Source organism: Mugil cephalus, chromosome 23, assembly GCF_022458985.1.
Source record: "Mugil cephalus isolate CIBA_MC_2020 chromosome 23, CIBA_Mcephalus_1.1, whole genome shotgun sequence".
In the NCBI taxonomy this organism is placed as follows: Eukaryota; Metazoa; Chordata; class Actinopteri; order Mugiliformes; family Mugilidae; genus Mugil; species Mugil cephalus.
The window spans coordinates 5,341,814-5,362,685 of NC_061792.1; the positions used below are offsets into that span (position 1 = coordinate 5,341,814).

At 43.4% G+C, this 20,872-nt stretch overlaps 2 protein-coding genes across 2 annotated transcripts; both read right to left on the reverse strand.

Annotated features, from left to right (window-relative positions):
- Positions 1-156: 156 nt before the first annotated feature.
- On the reverse strand, positions 157-10,852 carry LOC125001260 (zinc finger protein 654-like). Its single transcript, XM_047577189.1, has 10 exons — positions 10,551-10,852; positions 8,931-9,076; positions 8,256-8,337; positions 7,992-8,127; positions 7,685-7,887; positions 7,466-7,602; positions 7,208-7,349; positions 6,827-7,108; positions 1,712-6,656; positions 157-1,463 (listed from the first exon to the last, which is right to left on the reverse strand). The coding sequence occupies exons 1-10, from the start codon at positions 10,674-10,676 to the stop codon at positions 1,447-1,449; spliced, it is 6,216 nt and encodes a 2,071-aa protein (XP_047433145.1). The 5' UTR covers positions 10,677-10,852; the 3' UTR covers positions 157-1,446.
- A 512-nt stretch (positions 10,853-11,364) lies between these two features.
- LOC125001270 (cystathionine beta-synthase-like) lies at positions 11,365-20,570 on the reverse strand. Its single transcript, XM_047577217.1, has 15 exons — positions 20,421-20,570; positions 16,474-16,777; positions 16,144-16,250; positions 15,782-15,916; positions 15,565-15,644; positions 15,097-15,301; positions 14,920-15,011; positions 14,714-14,839; positions 14,312-14,396; positions 14,120-14,225; positions 13,940-14,017; positions 13,708-13,842; positions 13,519-13,627; positions 13,316-13,400; positions 11,365-12,240 (listed from the first exon to the last, which is right to left on the reverse strand). The coding sequence occupies exons 2-15, from the start codon at positions 16,767-16,769 to the stop codon at positions 12,107-12,109; spliced, it is 1,773 nt and encodes a 590-aa protein (XP_047433173.1). The 5' UTR covers positions 16,770-16,777; positions 20,421-20,570; the 3' UTR covers positions 11,365-12,106.
- Between the last annotated feature and the right edge of the window lie 302 nt (positions 20,571-20,872).

A 20,872-nucleotide genomic window follows, 5' to 3' on the forward strand; every position in this document is an offset into this window, starting at 1 on the left:
TGGCCTTAAACTAGTTTCACATGTTGTATTTCAATAATGATGAAATAACTCGTGAGCTTGGTGAATCTACTCAGGACACAAGTTGGATATTTTCTCTTCCCTAAGCTGCTTTTGCTCAGATGAAAACACAACAATGTAATTTCCAACAGAATCGACGCCATCCGAAATAACTTTTATTTTTTTGTCTTCAAGAACAAAATATAAACCCAACGCCAACATTCCCCTTATATAATAAGCCATTGAAACTCTTCAAATATTTACAAAAGATAGAAAATAAAACATAAATAAATATAACCTGCTGCTCGTGAAAGACCTGCGAGGCCTCCCAGTAACACTTGTGGCAGTTTGCGGCTACCACGTCAGTTTGTTGAAACAACGTTTCATGGTTTTAGGTCAGTGATGATAAAAATTAAATGTTGAAGTGAGAAAGCAGAATATCAGCAGCTCTGCTCCCTGCACAAATAACAAAGTATTAAAATTATCATAATGTAGCGATAAATTAGTGGGACGTAGCTGTTATTGCTAAATGAACTATAGTAGATGTGATTGGAAGTGAAGCCATTTCTCAAGGCTGTACATTAATAAATACAATGGAGCGGACAGCATTGTGGTGCAAACATGATCAATGAAAGCAAAAAATGCACCCTGTGAAAATGTGAACAATTATTGGTGCACACTGACCCCTACTGGTTACTCATGGTGAGGACACGCAGCTCGGGTTTAATGAGCTATGTGGGGAACTTATCTTTATACAGTTAAACAAGAATTACACATTAAAATCTTCTCAAAGAAGACTGTGATATAACGATCTTACAACTTAAGAGTTTAGACTCAGTCTAAATTAAGTTTGTAACCATAGGATGTTAAAACAGCAACAACTTTTAGAGGCTTTTTTTTTTTTTTTTTTTTTTTTTTAACTGTACATCCTCACCACTGGAGTTAAAAGAGAAGCAAATCGACAAAAAATTATACGAGTGCAAAAAGCAAGAAATGTTATGGCTTACTGATGTGAAATTTATGTGTGACAGCAGGAGCCGCCTTGTCGTCTTGCGTCAGTTATTTTTCACAGCTTTCGAGAGTCTCAAGTCTTTAAGCCACAACGCTTAATCTCCAAACCGGGTGAAGCTGTTGGAAAACAGCCCCGTGGTTCCAAAGCAGGCACTTCAGTACTAGCTGTCCTTCTAAAACAATCTGACTGGGGTTCAGTTCAGTAGTCTTTTCAGTGATTGGCATATTGTGTCACAAGATCGGGCCGCTCCCCAGCCTTGCTTTACAGGCAAATGCTGTTTAAAAAAAAACAAAACAAAACAAAAAAAGTTTCCAAACCCTTTCAGTTCTCGAGTGTTTGCCAACATTAATGCAGATGATGCGCTGAGGTACAATCCATCCGTTCAAGTCCACAGGTCAGTCTGTTATGTATCCAAAACCTAAGATCCTTACTTTGACTTAATTAAATGCGACACCTGAAACGGGGAAAAACACAAGAGAAAAAGGACACGGTTAAAGAAAAACCTAAATTCTCAAAATATAAATCATTAAATTTAAAGCTACATACGGCAGATTATTTTAAATGGAACATTAGGGTCTTTCTCAAAAAAAAGACAGGTGATTTAAAGGTTGGTCTTGTATTTGGACCAACATTGCGCCGTATAGATGATTTAATACAACACTGGCATTCAGAACTATTCAGTGATCAAAGCTCCTCGCTCACCCTCGTCGTCCGAGTCGAATCCGAAAATGTTCGAGCACTTCTGCAGCTGGACGTGACTCTGAAGCTCCTCGGCGCTGTTGAAAGTAGCGAAGCAGTTGGCACATCGCTGCCTCTGCAGCGCGGTCGCCGCGGACGTCGGCTCGGGGTGGGAGCTCCTCTGAGACGGCTTGGCGACCGCCTCCTTCCGTCGTTTCCGCATGGTGATGTACTTCTCGTCCAGGTAGGCGGTCGGCGGCAGGCGCATGTACGGCTTTTTGCCGTAAGTCGCGAGAGTGTCTTTACAAACTGAGGATTTGGCATCTTCACTTCGTGCTTGTCCGTTTATCAGGTGGTAACCAGGGCCGCTGACCGTGGGTGGTGGTTTTTCCTCTTGTCCTACCCCGGCTTTGGCCTCGGCGAGCGGTCGGACTTCGGTTACCGAGATTTCAGGCTTCTTAGATAGTGACTCGTGACCATTACCTTTGACTTTCTTGACAATCTTTGCGTCATCTTCCTTATTAATGTCTTTGCGCTTCCTATTTTTCGTGACGTTTGATTTCTCTTTTTTTGCCACCTTCTGCGTCTTCACTTTAGCCTTTTCATTGACGGGGTTGGCGACGGAGGGACCGGAGCTGCCGAGTGTTGCGTCTTCTTTTTCTTTCCCCTCCTCGCCAAGGCTGCTCTTACCTAATGCTCCTTTGGCTTCATCCTGTTGTTGGACTTCACATTTTGACTTCACAGATTTTTTGTCTTTGCGTGGCCGGTTTTCCTTGACGCGCTTCCCGTCTCCCTTTTTATTAACGTCTGTGTGCCTCTTTCGGGCCTTGGCCGAGTCTGAAGAAGCCCTTCCAGCATTCTTTAACTTCTCCTTTGTTTTCACCTTGTGCTGTTTCTCTGTGGTGGTTGACGTATTTAAGGTGCTATCTGGCGCAGAAAGGTTTGAGGTACTTGAGACGCTTTCTGTTGAGTCTGTGTTTTCCACCTTTGCTGTTTCCATGTCAGCAGAACTTTCTACTATTGCTGCTTTGTCCTCTTGTGGAACATCAGATTTGGACGTGGCAGGCTTTTTCGACGCTGATGAGATGACGGTCTTCTTGTTGACTTTACAACTTATGTTCTTGGTCTTTCTCGAGTCTGAATGCGCGGAACGATTTTTGCCTTTGGACGAAGAGGCATTATTTTCTTGATTTCTTTTAGTCTGCTTGATGGCCAATTTCTTTGACTTGACCGTTTCAGGTGAAGGAATCCGCCCGGTGCTCTGCTGATCATTCTGCGGAGACGTTTTTTCTTGGAAGCCTTCATTCTTTTGAGTGTTTTCGTCGTGCACTACCGTGCTCAACTTCGGAGGGCGGCCTTTTCTTTTGGGCCATTTTGGGTTCACTTTGACCTGCCTTTTCCTCAATTTATGCCTCGCCTTTCTGGTGTGTTTCAATAATGACGATGAGAAGCCTTTGTGAGCTCTGTTTGTAGTTGTTACTTGGCCTTTTCTTAAGGTATGCCTCAGTCGAAGATTTGGAACAGTAGGCTGTGCAGAGCAGTCCTTGTTTGAGAGATTCTTCAACACGTTTGAATTCTTCCCTTCATTTCTTTCCTTTGATTCCAGTTTTACCTGAGATGCAGATGGGGTAGAGGCTCGTTTGCTTTCTGGTGAATCATGTCTAGCTTGTTCTCTCAGTTTAGGAGCAGTCTTGAGACATTGAGTCTCATTTACATCAGCAGGGGCGGTAGTATGTTTTGAACCATGATTCTGTTTCTTTCTCTCGACTGTTGCGTCGTTATTTTTCTCACCGGTTTGCACGTTTACTTTTTTGTCTGGTTTACTAGATTTGGAGGCATAGTGTTCTCGTTCATGAAGGTTCAGTGCCCAAAGACAAATAAACAGCTGAGAGCATCCAGGGAGGCAGCATGCTGCCTGCAGCGGACTGTGCTTCCTGGTGTGGCGTCTCATTTCGATTCCGGTTTTAAACCTGGCAGTGCAACCCTTGTGAAGGCAGGGATGCCGCGGAGCAAGTCTGTGTCTTTCAACATGGTGCTGAAAATGTTCAAAACTCCATAAAACCCTCATGCAAATATTACATTTACCGTTCCCGACGCGGAATGCTAGCTCTAAAGGTTTCATCTCCCCGTAGTGATCATCAAGAGCGTGATACAAGAGTGCAACACGGTTCTTTGACAGGTCCGTAAACCAAGAGCACCCATCTATGGGACAGCAAACCTTCTCTTGTGGCTCTTCGTCGACCATCACGCCCTGTTTTGTGGCCATCTTCAGGACTGGCGGAGATTTGCTCTCCTTAATTTTATTTTCAGAAGACTCTTTCTCTACCTTAATAGTTTCCACCTCAGATTCTTGCTTTTCTTGTGATCTGGATTTCACGCCTTGCCTTCCTCCTTGACAGATCTCCTGCTGTACACATTCTGTCTTAGCTTCCAGGTTATTTGAGCTGTCGAATTCTTTCTGTTTACCAATGTGGCCATTTAACTTATGTACAGCCGTTTTACTTTGAAGGTGCTTTGCTGCGTTGTGTTTTTTTTGTAATGATGGACCATCCACTGCCTTGTCATTTGATCTTAATCTCCTGGTTTCAGATTGGCTCAGCTCCGGTCGATTTATCAATTTCGATGTCTTCTGTCTCTTTCTACAACCAGCAGGCATGTTAGTGGTCTTAGCTTTGGCAGAGGTTTTCGGTGAAGAGGTTTCTTTGGTGTCAGAGACCCCATTTTCTTGGGCTTTGATCCTCTTTAGCTTCTCTATGTGATCGGACAGGTGCATCATAGCCAGGAGGTCGTCTTTGAACGTGGTCCCACAGAACATGCACTCATCTTTGCGGTAATGGAACATTGCATGTGCTACAACACGACTTCCCTTAAAGTCTTTGTTGCAGAAGGTACAGCAGTACTCTAGCTTGGATTCCTCCGACTCCGGTGGATTTTCCATAAACTCACAGTCCTCAAATTGATCTGAAATATCCTGGGTTCTCTCTTTCCCCTTCTGGCCTTGCACATCATCCACAGAGGCTTCCTGTTCTGGCACCGAGCGGCTGGAGGTAGTCCGTATTTTGTGAGGGACTTTAAGTTTACTTCCAACCCTCGACACTTTGGAGGCACTATTTCCTGGAGCTCGCTGTTTGTCGTTCTCCAGATTATGGGAAAGCCGCTCGGGTGCAAGTTCAGTGACCATTTCTGTGACTAACGTCAGAGCAGATATGTCTCCTACACTGCCTTGGTCTGTGTCAAGCATATGAGCATCCTCTGTCCTCTCTTTCGAGTATTTTTTGACACTTTCAGTCTGAGATGACTTGATTTCTAGGTCTCCGCCTCTAAGTACGACATCTTGAGCAACGCTGTGTTTGTTGGAGGCTGGAGAGATTTGACCAATCGCATTATCCTTGTTTGCCGCCGAGGTCTGGGACACCCCTGCTTCCGAGACGTCTTCTACAGTTGGAGCTTTAGAGACCTTGTCTAAAACTGGGGATTGTGAGGCAATAGTGACTTTCATCTCCACAGCAGGCTCGTCACAGACTTCTGCTGATGACGCAACAGTTTGAGCTGGAGGTGCATCTAAAGTCGGGGCTTCTGATCCTTTAGCAGCTGCTGAAGCCTGCGACGCTTTTGCAGCAGTGGACCTTTCAGAACGTTCTCTTACGAGGGTAATGCATTCTGAAATTCTTCCTGTGCTTTGATCTTGTGCGATCTTATTTAATACCGGGGACTTGGTCACTTTTGCTGCCGCTGGCCTTTGCGAAGCAACGGTACCTTTCATTTCTACAGCAGACTTTTCAAACAGCCCTCGAGCTGACGAGGTTTTTCGAACTTGAAGAACTTTTTGTGAAACGGGAGATTCTGCATCTTTAGCCGCCGTTGTCCGAGTAACAACACCGCCTTTCACTTCAGTGTCGCTCTTTTCACACAGCTCCCTTGGTGGATCTTTAGGAGGACTTCCCTGCACAGAGGAGCGTGTGATTGTCGACACTGAGCCGTGAACGCTCAACCCGTTGCCTTTTCCCTTTTGCCGTCGTGCATAGCAATGCAACTGTTGTGCAAACATAGCTGCATCCCGCGCTCTGAGGATCACCTCTTTGCGATGTACAGTCTTGACAGATTGAGATGTGTCAGGAATCTTCACTGTAGGCTTGTAAAGAAGTACTTGAGGGAACCCTCTGTGTTCCTCTGTAAAGGTACCCATTAGTTCATTGTCGGGTAGGGACAGCTCCAGGATTACTTGCGGCGAGGGTGGTGATTTAAGACCGTCCATATCAAATTCTTTCTGGTGCTTGTTGTTGCTTTCCCTTGCCTTTAGGTAAGCTGAGGGTTTGTGTTTGCCATTGTCCTTGATCTGACCCATTTCCGAGCTCTTCATGACACAGGATCGATGGTGTTTTTCGTGCTTCAAGCCGTTCTTTTTCATCTTTAGAGGAACATTATTCCGTTCAAGAGTTGCCGAGTCCTCCACAAGCCACCTGGGTTTTCTAATCCTCCTTTTTGGCAGGTTCTTCTCCGAGAGCCGTGTCGTGCGCCTTTGTTCGGCATACCTCATGGCTACACTGTCCCACGTTCTATCTAGTTGCCAAAAGGAACGCCTCAAAGGTTGACAAGATGCGTCTTTTAAAGATTGCGACACTTTGTTGCCTTTCTTCTTTCCAGTGTGATCAACTTTTAGGCGTGTTTTACCTGGTCCCAACTTTAGCCTTTTGGGTTCAGTGTCTGTACCGTCCTTATGATGTCTGTCCCCTTTATGGTGCCTTTTCCTGGCTGCTGCCTGAAGTGCACTTTTTCTTCTTTTATGACACACTGATGCTTTTGATCGGGATGTAGGCTCTTTGGTGCAGTAGTTAGAGATCCACTTGTCCTCCATGATTTCCTCAAGAGCAGCACTCTCCACCTTCTCACCCATCAGCTTCAAACAATTGGTCCGCAAAGCAATAAGGTTCCAAAACTCTGGGTCAAAATACAGATCCTTCTTCAAGATCTGAGAAAAAAAAGAAAGAACATATGTTGAGTTACACACTTTGCCGATTACCATCAGCAGGAGATTCAACTATAGCAGTTTTCTAACAGGATAGATGGTGTTTTGAACTTTTGGATGACAATTACAAAACAATCGAAAGCGATAAATCAATAGTAATAAAGACGCTCTACCTGCAGCGTTTCAAAGCGAATGTGGTTTCTGATTGGGCTGTCCTCTGCGCCGTACTCCTGATCAGGATGCATGTAGAGGAGGTACACCATCTTGTAGGATTCAACAGTGCGCTCCAGGAAGAAGACGAGAAGAGCGCACGCCCGGCACACCTCCAGGTCATTGGGTAGCAACCCAGCGATGGTTTTGTAGATTAGGGTCTTGGTGATGACGTCACAAGGAAGACATGACTGCAGGGCATTGGCACAGAGCTCCACGCAGTACTGAATACCATCTTCACCCACCTAGGGACATGCAAACACAGTTAAATATTCAAGACCCTATATACAGAAATTCTTTCACATTGATGACAACTATTATTTTAAAAAAAAAAGAAGTCTCACTTCTTGCAGAATGGCCCTGATGAATGGGAAGATTGAGTTGACATTAGTTGCGGACGACATCAGCTGTTGACTCTCTTGTAGCAAAGCTTGCTTGGATGTGTTCAACCGGCTATGAAGTTTAGTCCACACGAAGACGAGATCACTGCAAAGAGCCCAGTTTTGAAATTCGTCAAAGGAGTAAACAGGATTTCGAAAGGTCGAATTTGTCGTTGCGACCTGATTTATCTTTAAATTACAATCAAGTTTAAGTTTACTAACCACAAACAGTACATGTCTCCCTTGCGGAGCTGTTGTGACAAAAAGGCTGTGCTGAGGCCTAGTAGCAACTCATCCTCCTCATCATATTCCAAGCTACAGATAATGTGCACTGCATCTTTACCACTGAGGTCAGCCACCTAAAAAACAAAGAACAATGAAAGATACTTAAATGTATTCAAGAGATTGAAACCTGCTAGCCTTCATCGTATAGTCACTCACCTCTTTATGTAGGCGGTCATGCTGTGAAGTTTTGTAAAGCGACGTGAGGTAGACCTGGAGGAAGAACAAGTGTTGTCCAGCTATGGGATGCTGAGCACAACACCTAGCCAGGGCCAAAGCCTCACTGACGCGCTCACAGGATAAAAGATATCGCACCCGAAGCTCGAAGAACACCGGCAGCTCCGAGCTGATGTACCCATCCACTGAAGTGAGGCCAAGCGAGAAGAGGCAGACGGAGATTTAGTTTACATTTCTCAATATAAGCGTTGAATATGTTCTGAGACCAGATGAAACTCAAAGTGCTGACCTTCGTTTTGAGGTAAGCTGGACTCGCTGAGGATTGCTTGTAAGGCTGGGCCGGCCCAGGGTCCACCGCCCTGAACCGAATGCTCCACCTGAAGTAAGTGAACATTCTGATGCTTTGCGAGGACCAAATAACATTCCTAGTGGCGTGAGAGGGGAAAAAAACACAATGCCTTGAAGTGAAGACAAGTATAAACAAGTACAAACATGGGTGTTTATTTGATAAACACCCTTTACGTTGGAATAATACTCTCTTCTTCCTTCTCACCTGGAATGTAACAGTGAATTGTTTCAGTGGCTCCTGATGGAAGTCATTCTGGTCAAAGAACAGCAGCAACTCAAAAAGACTCCTGTGAGGATGTTGCAAGAACAAAACCACATTTTTAAACCGACTTTTCTGAATCTGTTACAAAAAGAGTTAGACTCACTACAGAGCTTTATACTAAATGCGACCGCCAGGCGAGAATATACTTTAGATGTGGTCGGCATAAATCTTTTCATCTTTGGTTATCTTCCCTGAGCGTGTTTTTTTCCCTGGTGGCATGTTCAACCATACCACCAGGGTGTGTTTCAGGTTAATTCCAGATAGGGCAATAAAAGGTTTAATTCATTCATTCGTTCAATCAATCATTCACAATGGAGGCAGGTGAAATTCAGATTGCAAAGCAGGGAACAAACACAACAAAGCACAATCCTAAAAGGTGCATTCAGGCTTCTTTTTTCAAAAGGTTATTTAGAAGTTAGATTAAATCTTAATTAAAATAATAGCTGTCGGGGTTCTGCTCTAATCTGAAGTGAAGATATCCAGACTAGGGAGTCGAAGATCTGCTGTTGCCAAGTTCAGGAAGAGTCAGAGATAATTCCTTTAACGAACCAAATCACAACAAACCCTACGACCTGGGTGCACCGAAAGCAGCCTCGTTAATGACGTCCGTGTACTTACAAAGCCAGGCTACTGAGCGTGCGGAGCACGTGGTCACAGTTTGATGCGAAGACGGTTGAGGCTCGAGCAAAATAGCACAGAGCTATCTCAAGGATCCTGAGCTGGGGCAGCGGCACCTGCCAGCGAGAGGCATACTCCTCCACCAACTGCGAGAGCGACAGGGAAGACAAAACGACAATGTGAAATTTGTGACATTTAACGCGGATGAGTCTGACTGAAAGTCTAAGAACGCATACGGTGGCATTCAAGCGGCACAGCCAACGACGTTTAGAGATGCAGTGATCGTGAGCAGCAACTACTCTGACAAGGTAAGTTCTCAAACAAAACTGTTAATATTGGTAAAATAAATGAATAATTATCCACTTTTGTCATGAATTAAACTCGTAACTGCCAATATCCATAATGTTTCGATGCACTTTTTTTTTTTTTTGTCTAGAACAGTCAGATCTCAGCTTCCTCACTTTCCCTACATTGCACAATGATAAAAACTTGCACGTTTGCGCCTTAAAAAGACAATGTGCTCACGTTGCCCTCTAATGGTGGAGATTCAGGACACCGGAGGAATTCAGTGAATGCTAACTGTCAACAATGGTGACCTCGGGCCTCTGACTAATCACTACAACTAGTTTTCATCCGAGGCACCCTGCGGCACATTTAATTCAAAACACTGGCGCTTTATTAGTTAACCCAAACTGTGTTTAAAGTTTGAAGAAACGACAAAAGGCCCCAAAGTAACAAGCAAATTTACAGCTCAGATTTGTGGACAGGAAACAGCAGACCAGTCTATTTCCAGTGTCAGTAAAATAAATAAATAAATAAACTTTGGCTCTGTGCTATTAAAGCTCAGCAGTGTGACGTTTAAATGCACGTTGTTTTTTCCAGTGATGAGGGTTTAGACCGAAAATCAAGCCACATATCGAAAGTGGGCTTTGTTGCGATGTGCAGATAAATCAGAATCAGCATTACTGGCCAAGCGTGTGTGCACGCAAAAGGGATGTGACTCCGCTTTGCTCACGTGTACAAACAAAACAGAACTTAAATGACCGTTAAAAAAAAAAAAAAAAAAAAAAAAAACTGTACAGCATAAATTAGACTTAAGGAAGTGAAAAAAAAAGAAAACTAAAGGACAAGAGCATATACATACATGCTACTACAGACTACAGCAATTCCACCCAAGTTCCGCACTAGATTACGATTACAGGGCGTATTGTCAACGTATAAAGCGTTGTCAGGCCCGTAATTTGGCAAAAAAATCAACATTAAACTAAGCTAAGTTGCAGCAGGCATATTCTGGGCAGCTGGCTCAAGCAGTTAGCCGAGTTAGCTTGCTAGCCTTGTAGTAAACAAATACGAGAGAAAATAAAACTGATGTGCCAACATGAATGTTTTCACAAAATCATCTGTACGCGCGTGTGTCGTCAGCTTCATTGATTAAGACGCGTTGCGTAAACGTGTAAATGTGCTTTTAAGGCGACTAGTTAGCTTGATGCTAACGAGCTTAACTGCTAGCTAATGCTAGCCGTTTAACTAGCAGTTCTGGGGGAGGGGAGTCGGCTATAACATTTCTGCTCCCGTCTTCGACAACAAAGCTTGTCACCAACTTCAGCTGCGACTCCTTACCTTACAAAAGTCCGAGCAGAACGGTTCGCCATCGGCCTGCGGCCCGTCACTCGAGTAGCGTTGCAGCAAACTCTGTAATTGTTTTTCTAGCTCCTGTAACTCGTACACACCGCTCTCCTCCGCCATACTGGCCGTCTACCCTGGCTCGTAGCAGCGGCAGCTACCACACAACACACACACACACACGCACGTCGCCACGGTCAGCGGCGATCGGCATCGGCAGCGCTGATTGGATGCTCCCAACCTGAAGGAGCGCGCTCCTCTACCACACCGGCGTATCCCGATGTGAGGGCTAGCGAGGGCGGAATCGCGAATCGCAATGTTGCGCCAAAGGTTCCCAGGGATGCCCCGCCCACACGGTGTAATCAGAAAACCACGACATGCGTCACAAACCACATGGCAGACACAAACACGGCACGTTAACGGCCGCTAATACTTGCGTTCACGTTCCGTCGTAGAAACCTGGAAAAATGATTAGTTCAGCATTTAAGTATGAATTAACACTTGAATTAAAACTTAAAACTTTTGATCGAGTTTGCTTTTTTTTTCTCCATTTATTAATCTGACATTTACAATTTATTTTCTTATAGTTATTGTTAATAGAAGACGTGCATAGGTACATTACACAACGTCTAAAGAGTAAAGACCTGATTCAACATGAATGGTTCACAGTTGGGATCCATGTTGGCTATTAAAAATAAGTTTGCTTCTTTTTTTTTAATTTGTGTAAAGCAGGGTACTTTTATAAAATAGTGCTCATCCCTCACAAAAAAATAAAAATAAGTAAATAATTCAAAATAATTGCACAGCTACAGGCTTTCTTTCAGTTTTATTTAGTCATACACAATCATTAAAGAATAATGATGCAATACAAAATGTTTTCTCCTAGACACAGCTAAGATTAAATAGTCCAGACCACTTTACCGTTACATCACATGGACCGTTTTGAAACAAAAGGAAATAACACCAGATCATTCCTTGAAAGAAATTGTGTGTGTAAACACAAAAATAAAAGCAGATCCACTAAAAAGACAATATGCCTATATACATAAACTCCCTACTTGTATAGTATGATTACAAAAAAAATTAATTGAGTGTGACTTTTGTAGTATTTTGTTTAACTGATTCAAAAGGCCACAGGTATACAATCATGTAGTTTTAAGACAAGTAAAAAGCAACATAAAGGCCTTTATTTAAGCCTAATACAAAACAAAAATCTACAAGTTAAAAAAAAAAAAAAAAAGATTTGCTTAGAGCACTACAATCAATAAAATAATCTACTGTAAATAACCAAAGCACAAGCTAACACAGTGGCACAATATTTATTTTTTTTTTATATATTTTTTTTTCGCTTGTTATATCTTAAGACTCAAGTTTCAACATAAGAAAAAAAAAAAAAAAAAAAAAGAATCATCAATAATTTTTCCCCCAAGTGGAAAATAAAAGCTAACCTCAGTCCAATCTTCTAAGAACACAAGATTATTTTTGCCGTCTTCGAGATTCATCATTTGGTATGTTAACGCAAGACGTGTGTGATTTTTATTCATTTCGTTTTTTTAGCACAGCTCATCGGTGGACTCCGACATGGAGCGCTCCCTCCTCTCCCGGACTGTGACGAAGTTGAGCAAGTCGACGGCCGTCACCACGCCGAAGACCATCTGCTTCAGGGTGGGAGAGCCATCCGTCAAGTCTGGTGAGGAAAAGAAGGTGGGAAGTTAGAGGTAGCTTGAAATTAAAAAAAAAAAAAAGAGAGAAAAAAAATTCATAAAATTTTCACCAAATTTTATGCATGTTACGAAGCACAACTTTCAATGCAAACTAAGTCAAAAAGTTTGTAAAGTACGCACATGAAAACAACCGTATTTGTTACTGGTTAATGTAGGCAAGGATGATCTCTGGAATGGATTTGAGACTCCAACATGGGTTTATTGGTCATTATATAAACCTGGAAATCTCAATAAAATTTTGCGAAAAAAAGCAGGGCAGTGCACAGTCACGTTTTGGCCACTTGGGGGCAGTAGATTCAACTCTATTTTGAACATGTCTTGTTCTTCAGGGGCTCAGTGTTTTCTCAAGTCCTACTAGTTGTTGTCTTTATTCATTAGCAGTTTGGAGTTGGGATTAAAGCATATTATTGGTGTTGTGGCTTGAAAAGCAAGTGAGTGCAAGACAAACATGGACGTTGGAAAACTATGCAAAATAGTGGAACTTTAGTTGTGTTCCGTTTGCTATTGTGAACGTATGAGGAAACGCTCTCTCGCATTGCGTGATGAATAAACAATGTGACATGAGTAGACAGCTGGCCACGGTTTCTGAAATGAAGGCAGTTGAGCTAAACAACAGGAATGTTGCACTTGAGCCCAAGTATCAAATGAAATGCTAGCATGTTTTCCTGCTGTATCCAGCCTGTGGGGCTCATTTTAAAAGAGCTGCAGAAAGTTGAACACGACGTCAACAACGTTTACACAATGTGTAAACACAACCTTGGCTTTGGTGATAGGCACCAGACGAAAAACGCCCTTTTTGTTTTGGATGCTCGCCCTACACTTGTACTGGACTTTGACACTCAGGCACCAGTTGACCCACTGAGCTCGACCAATGTTATCGCCCGAAAACGTAGGTGTGTCGAGAGGGCGGCAGCAGCAGACGGACGGTGTGTTCTCGGGAAAACATGCATGTAGTCGTAAGCTGAGGTTCTGTTTACAAATTCCAGGTTCGGACCCCCACAGATTACTATAAAGACCTTTCACATCACAAGTACTTACACTGGATCTGTTCATGCACCACCAGGGCAAAGTGATCAGTCTCCAGAATGCGTGATAACTTTCCCAAGTTGTCAGTCAGACGGATCTGTGAATGACACAAAGTAAAGAACTCAATTAGTTTCCTAACCTGCTCATTTCATATTCTAACATGTTAAAATCTATAACTCAGGGGTTCAGTTTGACAAATTTCCACATTTTCTGACCTGTTTGAACTGCTTGTAAAGCACTTTGCTGACCGGGTCAGACAGCTTGATCTTTCCTGCCAGAATGGAGGCCAACATGTTTCCTAAAGTCACCATGCCCAGGATTAACCTAGACAAACACAAAGGGTTTGTTGTTGAAGTTTTTGCACAGATTGCTTTCTGGAAAGGGAAGGAGAAAAAAAAACTCACCCTGCTTCATCCACAACAGGCGCCTGGTCGAAGCCTTTCTCTTTGAGGATTTTGATGGTCTTCTGGCAGCTGACAGTTGGGAGGACGGTGAGTGGGGCCGACACGTTCAAGCCCTGCAGCTTCAAGTTCCACCACCTGGAGTAAAATGAAAAAATGACAGTGTATTAACAAAAGCATTCATGGAGGAGATTTGCACAGGAAGCAGATATCTCCACCCTTTAATTACACATACCATGGCTTCTTCACCATGAGGTCCTCCTCTCTCAGGAAACCCTTGTCCACCATCCACTTGTCGCTCAGGAACTTCGACCTTAAACGGAGGAAAAAACAAAAAACAAACATGATGACGATGACCTTTAAAAGCCTTACTTGAACCTGAAGTAAATTATTACTGGACATGTGGGACTCTCACATGTAGTTGCGGATGGAGTCTGGCAGGATGACGACACAGCGCTGGCCCTCTTTCAGCTCTTTGGCAACTTTCACGGCCGCTGCCATGGCCGTCCCAGAGCTGCCACCTGTCAGGGTAAAGAGCAAAAGGTGAGTCGATTTTCGCTTTGTTACTTCACCTACACGTGTGGTGTTTATGTTTGCGGGAACTTACCGCACAGCAGACCCTCCTCTCTGATCAGCATGCGAGACATGTTGAAGGACTCCTCGTCGTTGGACTTGTACCAACTGTCAACTACCTGGAAAAAGGAAATAAAATGCACATAGCATTACATTGGTATAAGGCATAGACTGTATATAAATATGGACATGTCTCCTCGCTTTGGCATCAACATTATATTAACTACTCAAAATGACAAAAAACATTCTTATAAAAAAAATAATGATAATAATAATATTAATAAAAAATGTGCATCTGCTAACATAGAGGAGGTGGCGCTTATGATCTATAGTGCAGCCGGACACTAGGGGGAGCTCTACTTGCTTTAGCATCACTTTAAAGGAGCCGTTCTACTGTCCATCTTTACACTGACTATGATATAACGTAGGAACTCACTGATCTGTCGAGGACGGTGGGGATGAAGTCGTACCCGATGCCCTCCACCTCATACTGGGTCTTATCGGTCTTATTAAGATCGTCAGGCTCAGCCAGGATGGATCCTTCTGGGTCGACGGCGACGATCTGCGCACAACACACAACATCCATGAGTTTCTCAGTGACTATGATCTCAGCCTAGATACGTAGCAATTAGACGGACTTACTTTGATGTTTGGGCATCTTTCCTTTAGTTTGCGGGCAATGCCTGTGATGGTCCCTCCTGTTCCTGCACCAGCCACCAGCATGTCCACTTTCCCTGTCAGGACCCAGTTCAAAGTCAAACATAATGTACGGAGCGCCACTTTAAATTGAGATCAGCGGAGAATGTCTCATCTTCGTACCGTCGCACTGCTCCAGGATCTCTTCGGCCGTGGTGTCGTAGTGAGCCAGGGGGTTGCTCGGGTTGCGGTACTGGTCCAGGATGTGCGAGTCGGGGATCTCGTTCTTGAGGCGCCAGGCCACGCCCACGTGGGACTCGGGCGAGTCGAAGCGGGCGCTGGTGGGCGTACGGACGATCTCTGCTCCGAGAGCTCTCAAGACGTCGACCTGTGCGGAAACGCACGTCAGCGCTTACATTCCGCAAGCTAACGCTACTTCGCAACTTTCTCATTGCTCATCTCCGAGTTGTACTTCATAATATCAGTGTGGAGAGGAGGGCTTTAACATGGCACAGTGTGGTGTTGTGTTTAGATTAAGGGGATCGGAGTATGAGAAGAAACAGATGGCTGCCTCAGAACTAATATAACCAAAACAAGTTCATGGAAAATGTTTCTAGTTCAGCGAACTAGCTAAAGTAAGTCGTGGCTCACCTTCTCCATGCTCATTTTCTCAGGCATGACTATAATGCAACGGTATCCTTTCACAGCCGCAGCCAGAGCCAGTCCGATACCTAAAACAGTCAAACAAGAAGGGTTTTTACAACGCTGCTGCCGTGTGATAATTAACATACCACTGGCGGCTTTAAAGGGCCTTTTTTCCACGTAACGACGCATATTCTCACAAGTGCAAACACATGCAGTGACTTACCAGTGTTCCCAGAGGTGGGCTCTATGATGGTGTCTCCGGGCTTGAGGATCCCAGCTCTCTCGGCGTCCTCCACCATCCGCAGACTGATCCTGTCCTTGACGCTGCCGCCAGCGTTGAAGAACTCGCACTTGGCGACTACAAAACAGAAAGCTTACATTAAGAGAGGATTCGGGAAGATAAAAATCACCCAATTAACCCTGCAAGGAATTCATCGTGCCTGCCTCCCTCGCCCCCCCAATTCATTAATGGAAGCACGGCTAATAAATCTCTCCCCTGTCGTTGCGTGTTTACAAGAGTGGGAGTGACTCAGACATAACTAAACCTTGTGTGATATGTCTCAGCTTGAGTGCCGCGTGACTCACGTATTTCGCATTTGAGTCCAAAGGCTTTGGGAATCTTGTTAATGCGAACCATGGGAGTGTCACCGATCTTGCGCAGGATGTCTGGAAGAATGGCTGTCGGGACGTTCCTGGGAGGAAAAAGTGACATTCGTAGAAACACAATGTCTCGGTGAGTGATGAGATAATAGCACTAGTTTCACAGGTTTGAGAACAGGTGTCAAATGTCACCCCACCACACACAGGATTATCTGAACTGGCATTCGTTGCTTCATGCAAATGAAGCTCCGTCTGTACGGGAATCCATAACAGTCCTCGTTCCACATGTAAAAGCTGTGTGAACAGCAGACTGACCTTGGGACTTGAACATGAGGGGAGTCGGCTTTCGGGCCTCCCAGGCTCCATGTGCAGCGGCTGGGCAGGTCCGGCCGGATCCATTTCCTCTCGGGAGAAGTGCTCTTTGTGCTGATCTGAATGGTCGTCTTGGTCCCCTCCGGGTCCTCCACCACGGCCCGCTTGTCAACTCCATTCAGTGGGAACGGGCCCTCTCGGAGTTTGGCATCTCCGTTGGTGTGGTTGAGAAGCTTGGCAGCGTGAGGGCACACGGGGCTCTTGACCACAGTCTCTTTGGTTGAAGGAACTGAAGGCATGGCTTAACCTGGGAAATAAGGAAATAAAACCAAGGAAATACAGATGTGTTTTTTGCAGAGAGCGTAGGTGTCTTTTGTTGAACAAACTATGAGTCAGTTAAAGTAATTAAATACTTAATCAACTGCTCACATTTGACACAAGTCAAGGGCTCTTTGCCAAGAAGCATTTAAAGACACAATGTGTTCTCAGCTACTAGTGCGTTTAGGCCATAGACTGCATATAAATATGGACTATGTCAGCACTGGTAGTTGCCTTTATGTCACATCCTGTCAACTAACTAAAACAAAACTTACATTTGACATGCATCAACATTATATTAACTACCTAAAATGACAGAAACCATCCTTGAAAAAAAAGATTATTCGAATTTATTCGAGTTTTAGTTCGGCCAAAGTCCCACCCACCAACATGGTGGTCAGACACTAGGGGGAGCTCTACTTGCTTAGGCTTCACTTTAGAGGAGCAGTTCTACTGTCCGTATTTATACTATCTACGGTTTAAGCATAAAGGCGTTTGAGCTTAGTACAGCACGTAGACTGTAGTAAAATATAAAGATGGTAAAATTGAAGGGCGATGCCTAAATCACAAGCTTGTAAAGGTGTACATTTCTAATGTAAAGTGATTTTAACATGGAGGCCTGGTCAAACTTCAGATTGGACATAATGTTAGAAATATGAACTTTGGGTTAGTTTCACCCAGTTCTTCTCAGTGGAAACGATTCCATCCATACAAAAAAAAATTAAAAAATAGGAGAACTGCACATATTGTGAAGTATTTCTTCTTATAATAACAGCTAGAAAAACTGTTCTGGCAGAACTGTCGATGTCAGAGATGACAAAGGAATTGATTAAATGTACTCTAAAAGTAAGGCTAAGGTTAAAACAACACTGCACCACTCCTTTCTCCTCTCAAAGCTGAGTCATGTCAGATGAAAAAAAGTGCTTCATCATGCTCGACTCCGGGCTTCCTCTTCTCCCGGAGTTGAATTACTTCACCATTTACCTAGTCATGGTGAGAAAACAAATTTAAGATCAAGCTAACCCTGCTGCCCACAGCTGCACGAAGAAACGGAACTGAGAGTAAGAAAAAAAAATCTAACGCCAACCTTCAGACAGTATTACATCATCCGCTCGTAACAAGGAGAAAAAAAAAAACGGTGCGGCTTCATTCTCTTTGTTGTAAAAGCATCCTGTTCACCAGCCTCCTGAGTTACAGTCCAGTTAAACAAGACTTTTATGTTTATGATCTACCACTAAAATCACACATTATCTTTGTGTCTGTGATCGTGGTTAATGTGAACCCGAAGATCACTCTAAAATAAGGTACTACCGGTTGTAAACGTCGCAAATACCTAGCCAAATGTTGTTTTAACCGTGACTTTTAGTGAGGGCAGGTGATAAAGTTAACCATTCGTGCTAACCAGTAGCTTTAAATCAAAGTAATTAACCAGAGAATTTCCTAGTTGCAGCTTTTCACATGGGCTTTTGCCGTTCATGTGGACAAAATTTTAATTGGTAATTTTTTTTTTAATATTTTGTTTAATTTTAGGGACGAAACTAATCAATTAATGTCCTAAAAGCTCAGAATCTGCCACGTCCTAATTTGTTTAGCACCACCTACACATTCACAAACATCTCTTTTCAGCACATTAGCACGTCCAGAAGTTTCCTACATCACCCAGTTTACACGGCAGCACGTGAACCGTCACTAATGCGCGATGCACACAGCGGAGCCAGCTGTTAAAACCAAGGCCCCCCCATCTTTCAGACGATGTTCACGAGCTGTGAACGGACTTAATCTTAAGCAAACAGGTCTGCATGGGACGTAAAAGCGTCCCGGTGCATGAAACAGTCGGTAAACTTTCACTTCTGGTGTATAGTCTTTGCTAAAACTCTAATCCATTAAACTCATTATTAGATGAAGAAAACGAAGCCAACAGCTTCACTTCCTGCCCACATTAAACTCTTGATACCTTTCACTAGTGCTGCTGCTCACGCTGTTAATTAAGGCAACGCTGGCTGTGGTGAATGTGGGAAAGAGTAGGTGGCATGTGGTGGCCTTACATGGTTCAACCAGGGCAATATGATCCGCTGTGAAAGCACACACAGTGCTGAGCCAGGCTGCAAGGCAAGAATGGTTCACAAGGGGATTTAATAAGGAGCAACTGTTGTTTAATAAGACAGATTTCAAGCCAATTACCCACTGGGTTTAAAAAAAAAAAAAAAAAAAAAATCACCTGACCAGAGTTTGGCGAACCCAATCTTATCAGAAAAATCCCATATCAGACTCTTTGATCTGCTTAAGTCGTGCCATTTCTAATCGCCTTCAGTATGTTCTCTGAACTCGAAAGGTGCCACAAGCTTTTATGACTTTAAAAGTCGCATTAGAGTGGCTCAGATAATTGCTCCGTCAGCAGCTAACACCAAATATCAGCTGGTCAACGGCACAAGAAGAGCTGCATAGGGATAAACGCTTGGGCGTAACAAATTATACACCAAATGTGGACAGCAGGAATGCTGGCAGTAAAACTTTTATTGTACACAGGGGGAAAAAATAGAACTACTAAATCAAAACCGTTATTTTTCAACTATTGATTAATAATGTCTTCAAAAAAAACTAGTTTGCTGCCTCTCTCTGTCACATCATATTAAATAATTTATTGTCTTCAACTTCTGCTAAAATGCTACCTTTAAAATGACAGTTTGTTAGCTAGGAATGTTTTGATGCCAAGATTGTCTGCCTTTGTACATATTTAAACACATATCTAACTAAAAAAATATAATAATAATTTAATTTAATAAAAAGAAACAGCTTGTAGCGCAGAAGCGGACACCTTCAAAACATCCAACACATGTTCAGGAGACCAAATTAGGGCTAACTTTTATGCTATCAAAAACCTTATTTTTCGACGATTGTTTAATAAGGCCAGACCCTAAAACAAAAAATCTTGATCAAAACCGTTATTTCGATAATTGATTAATAGTGTCTCAGAGTAAAATGTCAGACATTTGACAGTTTGCTGCCTCCCTCGGTCTTGTATCATATTAAATGCTTTGTTTTCTTCAAGTTTTGCTAATATGCTACCTTTAAAAATGGCAGTTTGTCAGCTGGGAATCTTCCGTTTCTGCCGTTTCCCTTTGCGTAATATCTGACTAACAAAATGTAAAAATAAATAAATAAATAAATAAATAAAACAAAAAACAGTGCATTGTTTTACTTTGCAAGCGAAAAATGCACACCAAGAAGAAAGACTTTAAATATACTCCTAGCTTAGCCGTTGGACGCTTGCCAAAGCTATTAATCGACGGGAAAAAGGCGTAAATTTCTATGGAAGTTATTAAAATATTCTGTTCACGTGCCGTTTAATATAATACAACAGCGACGCGGAAATATAACACGACAAAATAAAAGGAGCTTGATTTAAAATAAACGAGTGACAAATATATATATATAAAGATAGATTAGTGAGTAATAGCATCTATGCGGTGGGAACATGGAAACCTGACCCATTCATTTAAGGGAAATCTGAGCGTCGCAGTGTTGCATCAGAAAAACGTCCTCAGATTTTCACACAGCCAGCGTCAAAAATAAAGGGGTGCGTTTAAAGGTACAGGATGCACGTCGTTCTAATTTCGTCTATTTCCACTCACCTGGAGAACGATGCGTGTCTGTCGAGAGATGGGGAAAAGAGCTCCGACGAGGAGCCGAGCCGAGGATAACGCGGCGGAGTGAGACAACTTCCGACAAAGACTGTGCTTATCGTAGCCGCGACGCACGTGGACCACAAGGGGGGTGGACGTGGGCAAAGTTTTAAGCCGCTCCCCGATTGGCTGAGGCGGAGGCGTCTGTTTGGCCCCGTCCGCCAATCAGCGCGCGGATTTCTCAATAAGGGCTTCGCGAAAACGCTGAGTTGGAAAGTTGCTCGCGGCAGCTGTTTACTTTTTACTGATCAGACACGCACCTCACGGACATCCACGCATGTGACACCTTGAGAGCTTTTCTGATGGGCGATCGCTTGTTAGCAAATACGGGCATCATCATAATATTTGACAGCACGGGGGCAAAGTTTTAAGTTAGTTTTAGTTTGATTCATTGCTGTCGT